Below are 22,595 nucleotides of genomic sequence, written 5' to 3'. Positions count from 1 at the left end.
CTTCCAGGTCTCATGACACAAGGAAGAGCGGATAATTGTGTTTACAAGCACACTAATCTAAATTTAAAGTGACATCCGAGAGAGACTGCGATAGATTATATCATTATGCTTAAACAAAGGCTTACAAACGATGGCAATTTTGTAGGAGAGGTGCCAGAAGCGAACTGAATTACATCATTAGGCCCCGTTTACACAACTCCAAGACAATAAAACACAAAAGTTTTGGCCTCTCGACAGAGTTTTGGCTGGATGACCGCAAAGGTTTGAGAACAGGTTTCTGAGTGAAACTGACTTCCCGCAAGGCGGATCCTGTCTGTGGGATCTTGCACTTTCACACTCAGGCTGTTTACGCCTGCAGACAGCACAACAATGACGATGGGCCTCCTCGGGTCTGATGAAAATGCAGCGTGCATGTTGTGCAAGTCCTCCTAAAGTTTAACTGCCCTCTACAGGCCTGGCAGTCTTATTTCCAGTCTGCATTGAAGTAGTTTTCCCTTTTTTCAGATACCATAGGGGAAAACGTGGAGTTTTACACATAAAACGCATGAAAACATCACGTTACCCGTAGGTTTCTGAAGAGCTGAATTGAAGCTCGGTGGGCAGTTCCTACCGTCGCCAACTTGGCAGGGGCATGCGTGTCGACTCGCCAGGAAAATACAAATATGGGCAAAGAGGTGGAGCTGAGAAGGGGGCTGTGCCATGGTGGATGATTGACATCGAGCGAACTCTGAACTTTCTGTAACTAAAAGCTAACCGAGCTAACCCGGAGATAACAGGAGCTAACCAGCTAACGGAGGTAAGCGGGCTAAAGCTAAGTCACGTTGTTAACCAGCTAAAAACTGCGGTTGTTCTACGTCTTCTGACTTGAAGCAGGAGATCGGGTACCTGTCAATCAAAAGGACATGCCCCTAAATATGCCGAACTTCGAGATTATAATACTTTTAAACGGGCGAGTTAGAAAAAAATTCACTCCCCCCACAGTTGTCATGAAGGTAAACCTGACCTATTAAATCGAGAATGGTTTTTTGAACCAGGCTGTAAACATGTTTATTTCTGCTGTAAACATATTTATTCCTGCTGTAAACATGTTTATTCCTGCTGTAAACATGTTTAATCCTGCTGTAAACATGTTTATTCCTGCTGTAAACATGTTTATTCCTGCTGTAAACACGTTTATTTCTGCTGTGAAGTTGGCCTTTTTAACATGGGAGTCTATGGGGATTTGTTCTGTTTTGGAGCCCCTAGAGGATGAAGGGGGAACTGCAGATTTTTTCACTTCCGCATTGGCTTCACTTTTAACCGCTGGAGGTTGCCGATGGTAAATCCTTAGCGATGGCATTAAGGGTCCTCTGCCTCGTCTGGTGTTCATACTGCGTCCATTGTTGCAGTGGATTTCTGCAGTATACTTGCATAAGACACAATAAAAACCCAAAACAGCCATAGTTTGGTCTCCATGTTTAACTGGCAGGTGGAGGAAACAGAGTTTTCTTCTTCATGCCGGTCTTGTCCTCTCTTCTGCTAAATACGAGTGCAGCGCCACCTCTGGTGAGAATGGGGAGATATTATTCTAATGGTTTGGCTGGTTTGACCAAAGTGCAGCGTGAACACGACCTCGGTCCGCATGGATACACCCCCCTACAGCTGAGCCAAGTCCCCAACCGGACCGAGTCTAGCGGACTATCCTGATGGGAATGCACTCTAGGATAAGTAAGTTTTACCAACAACTATTCTGTGAAATTTCACTTTAACTCTTTCACGCCAACAAAAAGACCAAATAAAAATGTCTCTGAGTTTCTCTGAGTTTTTCCGTGTGGATTAGACAAGAATAAACAAAATAAATCTCTTTTAGCAAATGGTTGAGATGTTAAAATTAAGAAGTTTATCATGTAACAACAGTGAAATAGTTCAAATGTGAAACAGTAGTGTTATAAAACAGTTTGGGTTTTACATACCCAAACAAGTTGGTAGAGACGCTCAGGCAAGTTTATTTCCACCATTTTTAAAAGAAATTTATCAAATTTACCTCTATCAAATGGCAGGCCAGGACCATAAAGGGTTAAGATATAACTTCTTAGACATTGTAAATCCCTGTGCCACCATTTTCACCTTCAAAGCTACATTAGAGAAGCTTGTGTATCTTAAAACTTTGTGTCTCTGACTTGTTTTAAAGTACAACAACCTTCATTATGCAGATCTACAGTCCTGAAACTGCCCTGGAGTGACCAGAGGCGAAGATGCACCAGTTCACAGCTTTGGTTTCCAGCTCAGCTCAACATGCCCCATTTACGCCGGCTTCACAATCCAATTTTGAACTGTAGTTTGAAATTGTGTTTCATGTCAACTTTTGGAGCTGTTGGACAGCCTGATGGCTCATAAACCTTCAAACCAGGTAAAAGTGGTGCAGAATTCATCCATGGCAGCGGTTCTGCCTCCCCATCCCTGAAGGCGTCAAATTGACGACATACAGGACGAACAAAGACGATCGCAATTACGTCAGCAGAGTCGAGTCATCCCACGCTGATGTAACCGCGGTCCAGTTCGCCAGAAAGAGCCAAAGCACTGAGATACCAGAACAGTTTCACCATTTCTCGTAAATGACACTATTAATATGTACACAATTAAAGAAAATGCATTTTACTTTCACATATTGAAAACAGTTTGTGCAATGCATATATCAGATTATAGAATATGAAGTCTTATTATTCTGAGCCATGCAACCAGGGCCTCGAGCCAATATCACAAATAACTGAACATGTTACCGTAATGATGAATATTTACCAATTGTTTTAATGTTGTTGTATTTTTAGCCCTTGTATCAAACAAAGTTCTCGGTATTTCATAGAAATGAACAGATACTGTTTTTTAAACAAGTAAAAGGAAGCACACAGTTTAACGATATGTAGTCATTTAGTGAATAATGCTAAATATAATCAAGAGAAATAACATAAAACAATCTCTAATGCATTTGTTGTTAAATTGATACAACAACTGGATTAGCCACACTCCTTTAGCAGAAAACCTGGATCTGCATCACAGCCAGACAAAAAGTAGCTACCTGAAAGGATTTTAGGCAAGACCAGCAACTTTATTTTCACTTAAATCTTTAAAGAAACTTGCATCTGACCGTCCACAGATTTCTCTGTTTTTAAATGATTGATGATTCAGAGCTCAGTTGTGGTAAAACAAGACAACAATCCAGCTAATTTTACATGAAAAAAAATGCAGATTTAATGTTAAGCATACAAGCCATGCATCTATAGATAATTAGAAAGTAATATTGTTGGACTTGTTAAATAAATTTTAAATACAATTTTGCCTTTTAAATGGTTAAGACTGTTTTTCTTTTGTTAAACATGTGTACCACACTGTTAAGAGATGTGTATTAACATATAAACCGGAGCAGCATTTTTCACATTTTCAGCCAAGGAAAGGAAGGGAGTTTAACTTCAAAGACACTGACTAAAGGCTTAAACAGTTGCTTAATCTGGCACATAAGTCACGCTTTGTGCACATGTACATCTGTTATCCAGCTGCTCTGGTGAAGCCATGAACTCTGATCGCCACAAAGATAGAAAGACGCAATGTATCTTTGTCTACAGGCACATGTGCAAAGGATGCACGGAGATCCTGTGTCGTGCACCCCTCTACTTCCAGGTTCCCTGTCAGGCAGCCTCTGGGCCAAAGTGAACCCATCCATCAGAGACAAACTGGACTTTGATCACGCTTTGAAAGAGCTAGGGGCCACGACTGGGGAATGAAAGGAGATTTGAGCACAGTACGGCAGATAGGGCTCCTGGATTAACATCACCTTTCCCCAACTTTGAAGTGCTGCATAACATTTTAGACACTTCGCTTCTTCAGCCGTCCACCCTTTTTTCCACCAGTCGCTCGACCGTGTGGTGCCAACAAACACTCAGCTTGATGAATATCTGCCAACCAGAACTTAGTGGGATCATTTCCCCCAATAAGCACACCGGAAGAAAACGCTGACGGCTCGTGCAACCTTCACTCATTCACACATCTCAGCAGCTGTAAGTGACTTTGGCTGCTTTAATGATCAATAGGAGTCAAACACAAGCAAGCCTGATAGGTCCTGTAGAAAGTGTCAATCATAAAGCTGCAGAGTCATATATTTATCTAAGGCTACTGCTGTGGACACAAGTCGGTCACTGGATTCACATATTCTGAGTAAGACTGGAGGGTGAGTCAAAGCTTAGTCAGAAGGTGTGTCTTCAGCTCCGTCCTCTATGGGCTTGGCTTGCAATCAGAAATTCACCCTGAAGGTATTTGCCACCCCTCTCACCAGGATCCCCTGTGGTTTCTCTCTCTGCCTCTATCACTGGCTTCACCTCTTATTCCTCTCCTCCACACCATTTTCCTCCCCCTACCCTGCTGCCCAGTGTCTGTGAGGGCCTCTGAGGCATTCTATTATTCCCCTGACAACACCCTTTCTGTACTCTCCACCCCATTCTTTTCCCTTCACCGTCTTCTTATCTCTCCGTTCCCTCCACACACTGCAGCCGGTTGTGGGCTTTACTGTTGCTGAGGCACACACACCTCATAATGAAGTAGAATTAGCAGTAATTTTATCTGCAAAAAAGGTATACTGAAAATAATCATTAAAAACGAAACGGCTCGAGTTGCGCCAGTCAGCAGCAAAGTGTGAGAAGTAACGTGTTATAATAGTTTGCCTTTTGTTTCTCAGAAAGTCTCGTCACACCTTGTACGGATCGTTGTTTTGGATTTTAACGTGGAAAAAGTGGGAAAAGGTGCCAGAATATCTGACCCAAACTGTCTCACTTTTCAGAAACCCTTCTGTTCAATTACAATACTAGTGATTAGGGGCGGGAAACAGAATCGAAAAAATTGAATATCTGGATTTTTTGCTTCACAATTTTAAGATAGATTTAAAAAAAAAAAAAAAAAAAATCTACTTTTTGTTTCAAATAAAATAATCCATCATAAAAGTTTAGTCATTTTTATTGTTTTTAATTGATCTTTTCACTATAATGCCCTTTTCTTGGGCATTATAGCAGCAGAATGATGGTCTTCCTGCTGTGTTGTTTTTTCCCTCATTGAAATCAATAAAAATGTTTTGTACTTTTTTGTTTTGTTTTTAGTCTACAAAAATCAGCAACATCAAAATATAGTGAGAATTGCCGTTTAAATTGGATCGGCACCCAAAACAATCGGAATGGAATAGGGACTGAAGCACATCGTCACAGCCCTGTTAGCAATCCAACCGAACAGGGTGGAGCGTGATGCACTGACTGATCGAAAGACTCATCACTTACTGTGCGACTTCCGTGTGTTTAAACATACGATTAAATTTTTTGGTTTATCAAAGCCACAAAACAAGGAAAAAAGAAAATAAACTGCTGGATGTTATTTTTCTCATGGGTTTAGTTCTTCTTAGTTATTATTGAAGAAAGGTGTTGCGCCGCTATGACATCACACTGTTATGTAGCGTACTAGCAGTCGCATTTATTCCACCATCACGCTGCCTACTGTGTAAGGGTACAGTGTTCTCTGAGCAGTCAGTGGTACGGCAAATCAAAGGGACTTTTGCAGTTTTCTGTGCTACACATGAGCATTAACCAAGGGTGAGATATTCCGTGCGTTTACATGGGAGTTTTAGTTCCTGTTTAATTCCGAATAAAACTTAATTTCGCTTTAAACTGATGAAAAACGACCATATAAACACTTAATTTCTAATCCTAATTATTATTCGGAATTAAACTTAATTCTGACGAAAGTGGCTGGTTTATTCGCAAATTCCGAACTATCTAATTCTTCTGTCATGTAAACCTTCGGTGGTCTGTCTTTCTTCTCCTTCTCAGTTGCTGCAGAAAGTGAAGTAGTATGCTCGTGTTGAGCTGCTACTTTACATTTATAATAAAAATAGCGGCAAAACTGGAAATTATTATGTAGTTTTTACAAGTTACGACTGAAAAGACGAGAAGCAGGGAGCCAACTGTTTATTTCCGGTATACGTCACGTGCACCCTCTGTCCAATCAGAACCCTTCCCAATCCCAAAGAGGAATTAAGCGAGGACGTGTGTCATGTAAACCTTTATTCTGAATTATTATCTTCATGTAAACTCGTAAGAGAATAAGTTAATTCCGAATTATTCAATCCAAAATTAAAAAACACCAAGTAACCGTACCCATTCTGACGAGTGTGGCAACCCACCCCGACACACATTTCTGGCATCTGTCTCACTTCAGTGACATATAAGTCAAATGAAGAAGCATCGTAAACGCTCAGACGGAGGTCGCTTAAAAAAGGACAGCATTTCGTTTCCCGCCTCTTTGGTCAGAATCAGAATTTGTTTGGTGCGTTCACATTTCCCCAAACGAAGCGACTTTCAGACAAAACGGACTCTGATTCGGATCAGAAAGGCTGATGTGAATGTCTCCTTAGTCTGGCTTTTTTCACGTTTTAAAAAATTTTTTTTTTTTTTTAACATATATAGGCACGTTTACGCTCACGTAACGAGTATAGTTAAACTTTAGTTCATACTCTAACAAGTCCAATGGTGAAATTATTCACAGCAAACGGACTCGGATTTGGATCAGAAAGACCGATGTAAACGTCCCGTCAGTCTCACAATCTCAGTCCGATTCTTTTACATCTTACCTGAAGATGAAACTAAGGGAAAGAGATGAAGGAACACACAACGGAAATAATGGAGACAACTCCAGTAAAAACAGAAGAGGAAATACATTCTACCGTATTGCCAACAAATCCCTCTTTTACTTTAACTTAACACACTAAACCTTTTCACATATCCTTTTTAAGACTGATGCGTCCTTGTTGTTGATATGTGTTATGTGCAGTCATTTGAACATTTCAGGTTGGGACTGTTAAGCAATGAAATTAGTCAGTGCTTACACACATCAAACCACCATTACAGAATTCACCTCTTCAGGAAACTATAAGTTTGTTTTTTTCTTTTTTCTCATCAGCATATGTTAAAATATCAGATAGTATACACATATCTTCTCACAGCCAGTCCTTTACTTCCAACATACTGTGACATGCAGTATCTGTTGGGGTTGACAAGCCTTTTATGAAACATGGATCATGGGTCTGGCAGAATAATTGACACCGGTGACCATGCTACCCTGCAAGAGCTGGAAATAATTTCTTGATATTGACATCTAAATGTCATTTGGCTAACTCCCAAAGAGAGAGAGAGAGAGAGAGATCAGATAGACAACTGAAAACATGCATACTATGCGAGCTAAGGAGAGTGTATGTGCACAAAGTAAGAAACAAGTAAACGTTTTATTTAATATTGATCCAATTAAATCCTGTACAAGAGTAGGAAAAAAATGCTTTACGAATATCAGGGCTGAAGATTAAAGGTGACGTGTCACAGGTGCTGCGAACTTGGATGGATTGTCTGCATCAACACACCTGAATTATGCGCCGCAGTTAAGGGTGTTCAAGAAATTTAATATCTGTTTGACCATAAACTGACATAAAAAGACATAAACCCAAAAGAAAAACAGCATCAGAGCAAAAGAAACAGTCTGTTTTATAAAGATAAAAAAAAAGTGTTTTAATCGGACACAATGTCACATGTCCCAAACTACAGAGGAAAGAAAAAGAAAACGTGTGTTTGCCTTTCAAGCTATGAGCTGCAAGTAAGGCGGAGGATAAAAGGGAAGGGTTTGTGATAAGAAAGCATTAGTATCAGCAGCTTGTTGCAGATCCAGAGAGCCTGTAGTATCAGGGGATTGGCCTCTCTGGCTACACTCACAGCAGACACTTTCCATGCCACTGCTGTTAACAGCTCCTCCGGGGTCTATATCACCAACAGTTGGAGGGCGTGCGCATGGCTAGCCGGAGGGGGGAAGGGAGACCTGTTTGTTGTGTAAAGGCTCCTCTCTTCCTCTCCTATGTGTCTTTCTTTATTTCTTTCTCCACCCCCAGCTCACACATGGTTCCTCCAGGAGCCATCATCTGACGACACCCTCCACCCCCGCATGTAACCACCTCCTGCCACATGACAAACACGCACACACAGTCGTAACACCACAGGAAAACGCCCTCACATCCTCAGGATGTACTGTTCATCTGATCAGAGAAAAGCATAAACATCTTCTGAGTTGTTGACACATGCATCTGACTGATGCTTACAAACAACCTGTTGGCTGGTATTACAGCAGAGTCCATTCTGACTTACAGATTAATCAGCTGGAGCCCGAGCGAAAAGTTCTGGCTTCCCCGAGCAGCAATTTCCCACTTCAAAACAAAAACAGCTCAGATAAAAGGCGTGAACTAAGACATGATGAGCTGAAAAACACACCGACAGGTACAAATATAGTTTCTACACTACATGAATGTAAAGTTAGTCCTGATTTCCAGCTGGGTTTTATTACAGCGTCGATGTCAGGGCCAGGTGGGACAGGTGGTCGGGCTGTAGTTGAAGGGGGGGGGGGGGGGGGGGGGGGGGGGGGGGGGTAAGGAGATGGACACTGTACAGATCTTTCCTGAACCAAACTCCCTCCAGACAGATGGAGACCCTTTGCCTTGGACTCACTCATTGACTGCGTGGGTGAGGATCATTAAGCACAGGAGATGGGAGGCCACCCAGCGCAACACTTCCACTGCCAGCTTGGAGGAAACTGCTCGTATAAAACCAAGTTTCCTGGATCAGCTGACATCTACAGAGAGAAATTTGTTCCTTTATTATCCAATCAAATAAGTTAGATCTGAAACCAAAAATTATTTTTCAGAGCAAAAAAAAAAAAGTGAGAATCAGTTGTTTTTTTTTTGTAGAGATAGAAGTTGCAAGCAAAGAGGACTGATTTGCAAACAAAACTTTAAAACTTGTAACCAAATGTTTTTACTGTAAAGAGGACTTATTTTTATGCACAATGGTTGTAATTTTTGACTTACAAACAGTTTTGATTGAAGAAAACATTAGTTTTAATTGAAGTTGGAGAAGTATGCTTTCTCAAATATATATATTTTAATTGGAACCTAATTTGTTTCCATCTCTACAAAAAAAAATTGATTCTCACTTTTTTTTCTTTGCTCTCAAAAATAATTTTTGGTTTCAAATCTAGCTTATTTGATTGGATAATAAATGAACAAATTTCTCTCCATAGACATCCCACTGGACAAAAACATGAAAATTCAGCCTGCAAACCTAAAAAAAAACAAACAGGTTTAGTCTCTCTGTAGGAGTAAAACAAACTCTACCAAATCCCTGATTTCATTTCATTTCACACTTTTTATTCTCTTTTCTTTTCCCTTACATATTGGCAAATCCAAAAAACAACAACAGAAAATATACTCCAGAGTTACAACAACTACTACACAACCATTGTAGTACATTTCACGTCCAAAACAAAGTCAATACACAAGTTTTCTGTAAAAAAGAGCCGTTCTGAGGTCAGATGGCCGTAGACGCCGGCCTTAATTTAAATGCTAGAAAACACGAGGTGACAAAGCACCGGGTAATCATGGCTCCGTCTCTTTGAAGTCAGGCTGGTGTGACAAGGTCTTGACATTCCCAAACAGTGCAATAGCTGCAGTGGAACTTTGGCCATGTTCACACTAACATTAGCCTTTGCATGCAACAAACCCCAGCCCCCCTGATTCATTTTTATGAGGCCACACAGAGGACTTCAACGAAAAAAAAAAAAAAAGGAGGGGTCATTTAGCAAAAAGAAGGAAAAAAGTACATAACGGTAATTACTCCAGATAATCCTCTCTATTTAAACATTTGGTTTGTAGCGTGACCATTACGCTGCTTTCCTGGTCATGTTTAGGAAAAAAGACAAAACGATTGTAGCTTTAAAGACGTCATAAGCCTCCAGACTAGTGGAACCATTGCCAGAACTAGTTTATCTGGATTTGGGTTTCAGCATGTCATCAACACCTGTGGGTACATGCCCAAACCAACATAATCTGCTGTAATACTTTACGCTGAACACTAAAACGTGAAACCGCAAATCGAGCCATGTCTGCACCTCATCACAACTTGCAATAGCTAAACACCTTTATTAAATCCTCCCCCTACTGCTCTGTAGTTATGTTTCTCTGTGCTCCCACTTGGTGTAGTAAGACTCTTATTCTCCTCCCTTCTCTGCTTCACATCCAGCTGCAAAGATGCAGTGAGAAAGCAAAACTGACGGTATGCCTCCCTTAACTGGAGACAGAGAGAGGGAACCATGCGGAGCTGCAACAATGAGGCTGGCAGAATAAACAACAGTGCATGTGCCCCTTTACTCCCCCCCCCCATCCTCTTTCTCTCCATGTGAAACCATCTGATGTATGTACTTCTGCCCTTACTTGTCAATCACAGTCAGGGGGGAGGGGCATTAGCATCGGACAAAGCCTCCTCACTTTGCGTACAAGTGAGGGTATTAAAGACATGCTAAAAGGGTTTTTGATCTCTGACGAGCACTCAGAGTGTGAAAAAGTAGTGAGGGCATTATGTAAACCTGATCTGAGAGGAAGGTGTGAGGGGATGCATCAGTTCGTACGTTTACATGGGAGTTTTAATTCCGGTTTAATTCAGAATAAAAGTTAATTCCGCTTTAAACTGATGAAAAATGACCATGTAAACACTTCATTCCAAATGCAGATTTCTATTAGGAATCAAACATAATTCCGATGTAAGTGTCTGGTTTATTCCCATTTTATTCCCAAACTATTTAATTCCTCTGTCATGTAAACCTTCATTCCGCTGTAAGTTAACTCCGGTCGTTCTGAGCATGCTCGTTACCTTGTCCTGTCCCGATGACGTGTTGTTTTACCTCCCGTGTTCGGTGGTCTATCTTTCTTCTCCTTCTCAGTTGCTGCAGAAAGCAACTGAGAAGGTTATGAAGCACGAGCGGTGCAAACAAGGACAGTGTGTCTGTCTGAAGTTGGAGCACGATGGAGCAACACTTAGGTCTTTATCCTATTCTTCACTGTTAATCCAGTTGCTTTCTAAACAACAGAAACAAGGACATGCTCCCAGGCAGCCTGCTCTCACTCATTCGCCAGATCTAATAGGCCTAAATCTTCCTTTACAATCACACACACACACACACACACACACACACACACACACACACCAACCCCCCACGCCATCTTCCCCAGAAGAAACACCGCCGCAGTTTCCAGCACCTAGACCAAGTGAAGAGCCTCCACCCTCCAGGGGGAAGAGGAAAAAAGAGCCACCATCTGGGGTTTAGTCATGGTGATGCCAGGGGCTGGGGCTCACAGGGTAGCGGGGCTGTTGGTTGGTAAGGCTGACGGATTAATTATGCTCAGTAAATCTGGGTTAGGAGAAAAGTTAGAGGCTTGTTGGTGGTCAACATGCTAAACACAACAAGAGAGGGCCTTATGCAGATGGTAGCTAGTGTATCCTAGCGTACCCAGGCAGCAGGTAGAGCAGGTCAGAGCAGAAATCTGCAGGTTACACATGTTCAGGAAGGTGGAAGAGACTCAGCTAGGAGGAGGTGTGAGGATTACATGCACGTGTGTGTATCCATATCGATTAGCAAACAGAAGAGAGAACTTTCTTCTTGTTCTCGAGGCCCGAGCAGAAAATGAAGCGTTTGAAGACGGTTATCAACACATCGGGCAGGGAGAACTTTTTTCTCGCGGGGCTCCGAGACGTATCGTGTGATTGGTCGGACATCTGAGGTGGGCGTCGTTAATAGGTCTGTGACGATTTGCTTTTGTCCCGATTCAATTCCGATTTTTTGGGTGTCGATTCGATTTAAATTGCGATTATCACAATTCTTTGATGTTGCTGATTTATGTAGATTAAAAACAAAATAAAAGTAAAAAAACTTTTCTTTTTTTTTTTTTAACTCGTCATTTTTATTGTTTTTAAATGAGAAAAAAAACAACACAGTAGCGGGATCATCATTCTGCTGCGATAATGCCCAAGATGACAAGTAAAAAGATCAATAAAAACAATAAAAATGAACAAGTTTATAATGGATTTGTTTTTACTTATTTAAAAAAAATCCATTTAAAAATTGTGAAGCAATAAATCCCAATATTTGATATTTTTTTTCGATTTTCCCACCGCTAGCGCACATAGTAGCAGGAAGAGAAACATGCATCACAGCAAATCCAAATAAGTACAAATAAAAATTTAATTTAAATAACGTAAAACAAAAAAATGTTAAAATAATTTTTTTTTAACAAAAATTCAGTTTTAAAAATGTAAAGCAAAAAAAACCCGCCCCGCCGCGTGCACGACCCGCCCCGCCGCGGACGAAGCTGCTCGTTAAATATGAAACTAGAAACTCGGAGAGCGGAAACCTCCGCCAAGCACGATGTTAAAGAATCCTTTTAAAACATTCCTGGATCCAAACGGTGATCCGGATCACCACCAGAATTTAATCAGTTCTTCATTTTCACATTTCCAACAACTCTGGAAATGTTTATAAAAATCCGTCCGTAACCTTTTAAGTTATCTTGAGCACAAAGACGGCGGGAAAAACAACCTCCTTGGTGGAGGTAACAACCGGGTTCATGGCACATAAAGCAGACATCGCCCCCCGCAGTGATCCCTCCCCGCTGCAGACCTGCTTCTCCTGGAGGATGGATGGACCTGCCGAACAACAAGTTTTTTTCTTGTTCTTGCAGCCTCGACTTGCTTCTCGTGGAGGACGGAACAAGCTTAACAAACGAACAAGCAGAAAAAGTAAGAAGCATCAACCAGGATGGAAACAGACTCGCAGTGATGACACAGATAAGTTTGGTCGCCATTACACCGGTAAACCCTTCTCACAAAGCGCGCTAAAGGCCGGACTGATCCGCTTGTGATGCATGTTGGTTTCCTGTGCGTGAAGAGCCTGAATGGTGGGGTTGAAATCATCGTGTCACTAATACACCCCTGCAATGTAGGTGGTCACAGAGCCAAACTGGCATGAGTGTGAACAAACCAGTGCAAAATAAATGAATAAAAACTGGTGCAGCGGATTTCTTACCAACATCGACACTCAGCTGATTGCAAGCGCAGTTTCCACTAATTCACCGGCTTTGTTGCCATTTGCTTTCTGCTAATAAGACATACAACCTTTTTATCAGGCGGTAGAAAAGTAAAATAAAACTAAATTTAATAGAAATAAAGCACTGGCTTTTGTAAAGCATGGTCCACTTATTTACAACTTTTCTGCAGGATTTGTACTCGTCTGCAGGTCAGTAATGGTGCCATGGTGATCTGTGGAGGCCTGATGTGCACCCCTGCTTGCAGCCGGACACAAGTATTCCCTGTAACATGTCGGTGTGTGAATACTGGTTTCCAGATTTCAGTAGCTTCTTGATGAATGTGTGCGAAAAACCGCGGAGGAGAAACTGCAACATGCCCGATGTTCACACATGTTCACCCAACGTTCGCTCGAGTGCAAGAACACATTTATGCAGATGCTGCACAGGTATAAATCCACTACACAATACTTTACAGATATAATCTTTGTATAAAATCACTTCTAGTCAGGCAGAGGTTGGTTGTAATAAACACCGTTAACCTTATAAACAATTAGCAATGACAACAGCATAAAATGCACCACCCAACTGTGTTTCTGACCTGACTGGACAACAGAGGTCTGCAGAGTACATACATGCATAGTCAGGACAGTAAGTGAATGATTGAAGAGAAACATAGATATGAATTTACTTTACTTAATCTATTTTTAAAAATGGCACAGATTTTAGGAAATAATTAAAAATGACGTTACAGTGAAATTGGACAAAAATCTCCTATTCTTCTGTAAAGATGAGGCAGGATAAAAAGATTTCAGGACATTTTCAGAATTAAAATCGTGAATAGAAATTAAAAACTGAGGAGAAACTCGTCGCGTTGACTGATGGCCAAAACATCAAAGTGGTCACAAACAGGTTTAAAAAAAACTCAAAATTGTTCATTTCAGACACCTAAACACGAAAACAAGGTTTTATAAAGTTGTGGGTGAGAATTATATTTACAATGTTACATCCAGCAACATCTCAGTATCTGTAGTTTCAGCACCAGAGAAGAACTAAACTTATTTAAGGCCATCGTGTTTGTTAACATTCATAACGTAGAAGATACTGGTCTGTAGGCTGGTGGGAACAAATATGTAATAACTTTTAAACAGCATATTGTAGCATTAGCATCATCATCATCAATCAAGCCATCAATGGCTGCCCAAGGAGATAAAAAAAAACACAGATGAGCTGAGCAACATCCCCTCATTTGGATTTTCTTTAGTGGTTTTCCTGGAATCATCAGGCTCCAGAATAAATAATAAAGTTTGTCTGTTTTGTTTGCAACACAGGAAAACAGGAGTAAATAATAAACACTTCACAACCAGCAAGTTATTGTCCCTTTTATAGTTGTTTTAAGTGCATGTAGGAAAGTATCAGCAGCTGAAATCATCAGGATGGATGGTTCGGTTAGCAGCGATGCTAGTCAAAGTTTTTTTTTTTAATGTATAAAACAATATTAAGTGCATTGTTACGGCTGCAGCAGTGGAAACAGGACAGGATGGAGAGCTGAGCTCCTGCTTTGGCTTCATTTCAACTGTGACGTACAGAACTCCCAGCAGGTCCGATTTAACCGACTGCAACACGGAGAAACTCCAGGCGATCCTCCAGGAGGACGCCAACTAGGGATGCACCGATACCGAGCGTGTGTACTCATACATGGTGTTAATAAAGGTGTACTGATACCACAAACCACACTAGTCCAGCTAGCACAGATGTGTTGGATGCGTTGGACAAGTTTTAAAGGAAATAAATGCCTTGAATGTTAAAATGTGACATTTTTTGTTGCACTAAAAGCCAGATTTTTGTTCCAAAACCACACATTTATAGTTGTATTTAGGTAAAATGTGTCAAATCAGAATAAAACTTGTTGAAATTGTTAGATCTGTAATGTTATTATATTTGTATTGGTGAGGTAACTTCAGAAAAGATGGGTCATTTATTACAACCTAATGAAATCTTAAACAGTTATAACAGCAGTAATAACCATAGTCACAATAATGTTCACATAAACAGATTTGGTATCGGCAGATATTCAAGTTTCAGATATCGGATCGGAACTCCCAAAAAGTGGATCGCTGCATCGCTAACGCCATCAGATTCATGGAAAGTAGTTCAGAAATAAAAGCAGCACAGGTAGGCTAAAAAGATTAGTAGTTGTTTATTTGTTTCAGAAATCAGATTTACAGTAAACAGGTTCTGATTTATTAAAATAATTATCTATGAGTATCTTTAATATTCAAGAAAAATAAATAACTACACTCATAAGAAATACCTACACCTGCACTGTAATATGTCGTAAGGTGGACGATAAGACGTTGTGAAGAGGAACGTCAGACAGTTCTGCTGAAAAACCGCAGCTTTTTACATAAAAATCAGGTTCAAATGTTAAAAGCTTCGTTTAAGGACACTCTAAATAACTTGATTGCTTGTGCTGATGAATGAAAATTTAGCTTGGTGTAGTTAAAATAAATTAAACACATTTAAAGATTTTTGTGCATCTAAATTAATAAACTTCCCACAAAAATAAGATTTTATCTCTAAAATCGACAAAAAACCATAGATATCACAGTCCGATCTAACGGCGGCTGAGTTCAGCGCCAGTTTATTAATAATAATAATAATAATAATAATAATAATAATAATAAATAAAGTCCTTTTTAAAGAGGAGGGGGATTTGTGTGAGATGGCAACAGGGTGTTGATGAAGACGTATAGAATAAATGCATGACAAAGTGCCGAACAAGCCGTCAGCGGAGCATGAACCGACACGAGGAGCTTGGCCTGATGGGGCCGTGTGAGGCAACGAGCGGCGTCTCGTTGAGGATGGAGCAATAGAAACCTGCAGCGTCCGTTAGCCGGGAGACTTCAGGCATCATTTCACCGACCGAGAAACTAAACATAAACCACAGAGACAAAAAGCCAGGCGACGGGGGGGGAGCCATGTTGACCCTGAGCTGCCTTCCTGCAGATCACTCTCACACTAATGTGCTTCTGCTTCCTCACTCTGTTGCCCTCCATCTCTAGTTGCCTTCCCCTCCTTTTGCTCTCTGCACTGCCTTCCCAGCTTGCTGGAAAGTGGAAACCAGTGACGGTGAAGTGTATCAGCCTGGGAACAATGTGCAAGGAGCGGCTTTGTAAGGCTAGCCAGGGACACCGGGGCAGACTCCATTATTACTGACCAGCACCGTGCAAAGGGAAGGGCAGCCACGGCAGCACTGCTGGACTGCATCGCTGCATTTCCACACGTTGGCAGCATCTTCAAAGGCGACTAAACATTGTCGTATAAACGGTATCAAACAGGACATTTTCTTTTTATTTTAAGGTTCTTTTAGTCTATAAATGTCCTAATGGTCTTAGGCCTTCTTATTCATCTGACCTTGTTTTAAGTTATGACCCTGAGGTCTTCTGGTACCGGCCTTTTAAATATACCAAAGGTCAGAACCAGTTTTACGGTCCTCGCCTTTGGAATAACCTGCCAGAGGAGCTCAGGGCCGCAGAGACTGGAGATGTTTCTAAAAAGAGGCTCAAGGCCTTTTTAGTTTAGCTTTTACTGGAATTTTTCATCTTTTCTTTTTTATTTGTCTGTTTATTTATTTATTTTTAAATAAATACCATTTTTAAATAAATACATTTATTGACTTATTTTTTTAAATCAATTTTTTATCTTTTAGATATCATTGTCTGACCTAATTTTATGACATATTTTATGTACTTTTTATTATTTATCTTACTTAGGTTTAATCTTATTGTTCTAATAATTGTTTTACAGAATTATAAATTCAGTTATTTTATCTTGTGTGTCTTTATTTTATGTTTTTAACCTCCGTGTCGGGGGCCGCGCCTGTTTGACCGATGGGGCCGTTGTGGCGGGGGTCATCCTGCCGGGGGTGTTGGTAGGGGTCCTGCACTGCAGCCATATGGCTGCGGTGTGGACCCCGGCCTGGGCGGTGCTCCTCCCCAGATGTCGTTTCCTCGCAGCAGCGTCACGACAGATACAGAGATAGAATCCTGAGGTTATTAGGGTTTTTTTTGGCATCAATGGTCAGGGGAAGGGTTGGGTTTTTTTAAAATGTTTTTAATGTTAAGCACGTTGATATGCTTTTATGCTGTACAAATAAAGTTTTATATGATTTGATAAAGAGTATTTCAGAGCACGATGATATGGATCTTTCCCACTATTCACATAAAGGTGTAAAACCAGATTAATTGTGCTAATTAATCCTTTCAGCCAAACACGGCACTTTTTTCTGTTCTCTTTCCTAAGGCTGAAGAGCTGCAGACAGCAGGGAGGAAGTGTGCACACGGAGAGAGATGGCACAAACACTTATCCGCCAATTTCATCCATTTATCCTTCAGTTGCAGCCGCTTTATCCCGTGAAGGGTTGTGTCTGGCTGGAGCCCATCCAAGCTGCCAACAGTGGACGACAGGCGGGGTTCACTGTGCAGAGGTCACTAGTCTAAGGGCTTATCTGGTAATTACTTGATTTAATTTAGGGTAATTCTTGGGTTTATCGGTGACGCGTATGGAACCGCAATGCAGACCGAATTCTTTGTGAACAGAGAAACAACCTGCGTCATATGGATTTACACCGAGAGCCTAAACATGGAGGAAAATAAAGATCTAAAAGCAGAAATATACTCGGCTTAATTAGTTCTTGATGTTGTTAATGCATTTAGACAGAATAATCACAACTAATCCTGTGATGCCACAAGTCTTCACACCCTTCTAACACATCTTCTGATGTGGAAAAAAGCCTGAATGATGTTTCAGAGGGGCACGTTAAAGCTGAATTTTCCAGTTTTTTCTCCATTTTTACTGAAAACAACACAAAAAGCTACGGTAGATGTTGTGTCATGGAATGACTGAGGAATTACTCGATCACAGGATCAAACAATGTCGACCTTAAAACCAAAAAACAAGGTTTAGTTCACCTCTCTTTCCATTTAAGCCAGTTTTCCACTGCGACAGAAGTGTCCTGGCTGCTTTCTGCAGGTAGAGGTTGGCTAAGACAAGACAACAGAAGCCAACTAAACACACTAAGTCAACAACTAGCAGGATGTCAGCGTTAGGAAAGCAAAGAGAAGGATAAAGGGAAATCGCTCAACGCCCCCAGCTCTATCACAACCAATGACGGCCACTTCCTGCCTCACACCGTTCCTACGTTTTAATTCCAGATCGACTAAATCAACAGATTCACCTTGAGATGTTGCAACCAGACCTCACCTGAGCCACATCTGAAAGTAAGTCTGAACAGAAACACACCTAAAGTTAAGTATCCGTGCACGGCTCATCGGTTTCTACAAACCCTGACTGCAGAAGTCAAGGCAGAGGAGAGCACCTGAAAGTTCTGCATTCATGAGAGCGCCCGGGCCAGCTTGTCTTGTTGCTGCTATGTGGCATTAAGCAAGACAAACATGTTTGCCCCACAGTTTCCTCTTATTTCTGTTACGTAAAGTCCTCAGAAAGCAAACATACTGGATCCAAATGCCCTGACTCCAAAAGCTAGAGTGGATATTCCACTTTGCCAAACAATTTCAACTTTGATAGCATGGTTATGAGTTGTAGTGTCAGTATCTGCAGAGTAAAAGTTGTTTTGTTTCTCTGTTATTTAGGTGGCCGGGGTTGCCATCATGTCCCAGGACTGGCATCTTTCCAAACAACGAGGGACGCCGAGGGACGGGGCAGGACTCCAAGCAACCTCTGCACAATATACAAATATTAGGAGGTTGCTTTTTAATCAAAACATGAGACACAGGAGTCCAAAAATCAGCTCCATTCTTAAAATGTTATAAAATATTGTCTGAAAGATTACAGGGTCATTTAAAGACCACGTCCAGGTTTACAACAACATTTCCACGCCTGCAGGAAACATTACAGAATAATGGGTATGGTTTTTTTTAATTCGGAGTTAACATATTCTCCTACGAGTTTACATGAAAATAATAATTCTGAATGAAGGTTTACATGAAACACCTAACGCCTCTTTAGAGCGGCGGGTTGGGAAGGGTTCTGATTGGACAGAGGGTGCACATGACATTTGATGTATACCGGAAATAAACAAAGTTGGCTCCCTGCTTCTCGTCTTTTCAGTCGTAACTCGTAAAAACTACATAATAAATAGCAGTTTCACCGCTATTTTTATTCTAAATGTGAAGTAGCGGCTCAACACCAGCATACTACTTCACTTTCTGCAGGTACTGAGAAGGAAAAGAAAGATAGACCACCGAACACGGGAGGCAAAACAAGGCGCGTCATCGGGACAGGACAAGGTAACGAGCATGCTCAGAACGACCCGAATTAACTTAGAGCGGAACGAAGGTTTACATGACAGAGGAATTAAATAGATCGGAATTAAAATGGGAATAAACTCACATCGGAATTAAGTTTAATTCCAAATAGAAATCTGCATTTGGAATGAAGTGTTTACATGGTAGTTTTTCATCAGTTTAAAGCGGAATTAACTTTTATTCTGAATTAAACAGGAATTAAGACTCCCATGTAAACATACAGAATGTGTCTGACATAAATATGATCAGGTGGGACATTCAGAGATGCATCTACATCAGTGTACTTTCACTAAGCCTGCTTTATGCATGTTTACAGTGCAATTAAATATAATCACAGATGATTATTCATGGCACACAGCATAACTGAACCATATTACCAGTACTCTCTTTTCCACCACACCAGTAAGGTCTCAGTGAATACTGCCGAGAGAAAAAACGGATTTCAGCATGTTCCAGCTCACAGAAAAGGAGAAGTAGGTTCTAGCTCAGACACGAAACAGCAACAGGAACCATTTATCTACAAACGCAGTGGGGTTGTGGAAGATCCAGCTCATTTTCCCCTGCCTTTAACAGTGGGTTTATATTTGACTCTCGTTTTACTATCATAAACACAACTGCTGATAACTAAGTTGTGACAACCTTAAACACTCCTGTGTCCAATTAAGATGTCAAACCACAAGACTATGGCATCAATCTCCATGTTTCCTCCAAATCCAGCAAAGGGGTGTAGCGGCACATGTGATCTGCTCAGTGATGCAGTTCGGGACCAATAGATTATTCATAGTGGGCTGCTGCAGTAAGACCCTCTTGTTGAAATGAACGGCTTAAACCATGTTAAACACACACAAGAATGTGTATAAATACCACCAGGATGCAGCTGGATAACTCTTTTTGTTATCGATTTAAAAGTGCTGGTAAGTCCCAGTCCCACCCTGAGAGGCAAAGCAACAGTAAAAACAGCCTGAACTTTCATGTAAACTAGGCGCAAAGCCTGGTTTACATGAAAGCCCCCCCCCCCCCCCCCCATCTGGCTCTCACTTGGTTTAACAACAAAGCCTGCCTACGTGTTTCCCTGCTGAAGGGGGTGGGGATGGCTGAGTGATGGAGACTGTTGATGTGCATGTTGACCTTATCAATTTCTCTAAAACACGACAACCCTTCCCTCCTCAGATTAAACTATCTGGGTTAAAACTAACGTAAAGCTTAAATATCCGACGTGGACTTTACTGCATTGTGAAAATTTTAGTACATTTCACAGAAAAACTGCCGTAGAATCGAGTGCTAAAGTTAACTTATGTATTTGTGGTGAATTGAATGTGGTGTTTAGTGGTTAAAAACAGGAAGATTTAACGTCAGGAAGTTAAGAGTTGCAAACAAATTCCCGAAGCTTGGATTCTGGAGACAAAATGGGACTTGAGGGAACAAACAATGCCTGAACAGCAGCATCTGCGTCCCTATGGCTACCCAAGCCAGATGGCTTGCAAGACAATAAACTCAAACCTAAACACGTGAACTAAACTTTATCTGACAGAGAAATACATGAAGCAAACAGCATGATGCAAGCCTTCTAGTTTTAAAGAATACATTTAACCCGCTTCTATATCATCTGTAAAGGACTAATATTAACATATTTACGTTATATTGCCACTATTCCCAATCCCCAGGCTTAAACAGCCTGAAATAAGGAAGTTATTTAATATAAACATGAACTTCTAAACAAACATGGTAGAAGAGTCCATGTAAAGTTACTCAGGAGCAACTAGACCTTCTTTTATTTAGATAAACACACAAGTTAAACCAAAAACCTAAACTTTAAATTGCATCTGACATTCTGTACTTGTCTCAGAGCTGCTGGTGTCCAACTAGAAGTAACTAGGTTACCTAACTAGTACTCATATCTGCTGGTGTCCAACTAGAAGTAACTAGGTTACCTAACAGGATTGCCTCGGTAACATATAAGTTCAGAGAACACTAAGCTCGTTAACCAAATGGCTGTACATAAAAATGCTGACACAAACAACTCTTCATTTCCGTAATAAAAGGCATTGGTGACGTGGGAAGTTTGCAGAATGATTGTTTACCTCTATTTCAAAGTCAGGCAGGCTGAAGGCCGTCCTGAAGAGCGAGCAGAAGTGCGCTATAGCCGGGACTTCCCACCAGGACTGGATCTCTTCCACACAAACTCTACATCCCTGGGACATCTTCGGACTTGTAAAAATGCGGAACGTTTATTTTTCACATTAGAAAAAAGTTTCTTCAGCGACCTATAGTGCCTCCGTAACATTACAAAAGAGAAAAAAGTTGCCGCTAGGGTTGTTTAGGGGTCCTCCTCGCCATTGCGACCCGCGGAGCGCTACAATCTGTTTCAATCAGTGTCTCACCGGAGCTGAACAGATGGGAAGGGCGATACCACTGCACGGCGGAGAGGGGCGCTTAGAACTTTACTCAACACATTCAACTATATATGAGCTAAATAAACAACTTAAATAGGATTAATTTATATTTTCACCTAATGTTAACTAGTAATAAATACACATGTTGGTGGTTATAGTTATTTTTTGTTAGATTTGAATAAACTTACAGTGAAGACCACCCCATCCACCTGAAAATGCGCACAACCTTTTAAAGGGAATGATTGTGAATCCTAAATTAAACTAAAAGGTTTAAACCAGGTATGATCCAAGTGATTTACTTCTCATTAGTAAGTTTCATTTGTGTGCTGAAAAAATACTTTTAATCTATCTATAACACATTTTTGTTTGATAATTTCCTGACTGGAATTGTCAAAATATACTTTCAACAACTTTTACCAGCGAAATTATAGGGTGTCCAGAGTGGAACATGTAATAATTACATTTTAGGATTATGTAAGGTAAAATAACTTTAAAGTTGCAGGGAAATTTAGTAAACGACGCAGAAGTGAAAGTTGTGCATACATTACACAGGGGTTCCCTCTATCGTAATATCTGTGAAGTGCAGGGAGAGTCCAGTGGCAGGAAAAACAGAAAAGTTGCTTCTGTTCTGGTGCCTGTGCACACTCTCACCATGTCCCCCTTTATAAATAAATAACAGTAATATTTTATTTATTTATGTGGCTACTGACAGAATTAATCATACCAGTTTGCTCTAAGTATTTCTGTTTTCCCATGTACTTGTGTAAAATGTGTAATGTTTGTCCTTTGGGTGGCACTAGATGAAAGGTCACCAGCCCTTGAGATTCACAAACATTAATCTGTAAGAAAATAGGCTTATCTGTGTCCAAACAGACACATGTTGTTTAAAGTACACATTGTACAAAAAGTTTGAATTTA

The 22,595-nt window shown here is 40.7% G+C and overlaps 1 protein-coding gene across 1 annotated transcript in view; it reads right to left on the bottom strand.

The window, feature by feature from the left end:
• cecr2 (CECR2 histone acetyl-lysine reader) overlaps window positions 1-21,485 on the bottom strand; it is a gene marked incomplete at its 5' end in the record, with an annotated part of 42,963 nt that extends 21,478 nt beyond the window's left edge. The window contains one exon of the mRNA XM_079254863.1: window positions 21,366-21,485. Coding sequence (XP_079110989.1) covers window positions 21,366-21,485 — 120 coding nt within the window. The remainder of the gene's footprint in view (window positions 1-21,365) is intronic.
• Between the last annotated feature and the right edge of the window lie 1,110 nt (window positions 21,486-22,595).

Source organism: Telmatherina bonti (genome assembly GCF_933228915.1).
Source record: "Telmatherina bonti genome assembly, chromosome: 2".
Lineage (NCBI taxonomy): Eukaryota > Metazoa > Chordata > Actinopteri > Atheriniformes > Telmatherinidae > Telmatherina > Telmatherina bonti.
Note: the sequence above shows the minus strand (reverse complement) of the source record. Positions and strands in the feature narration are given on the sequence as shown.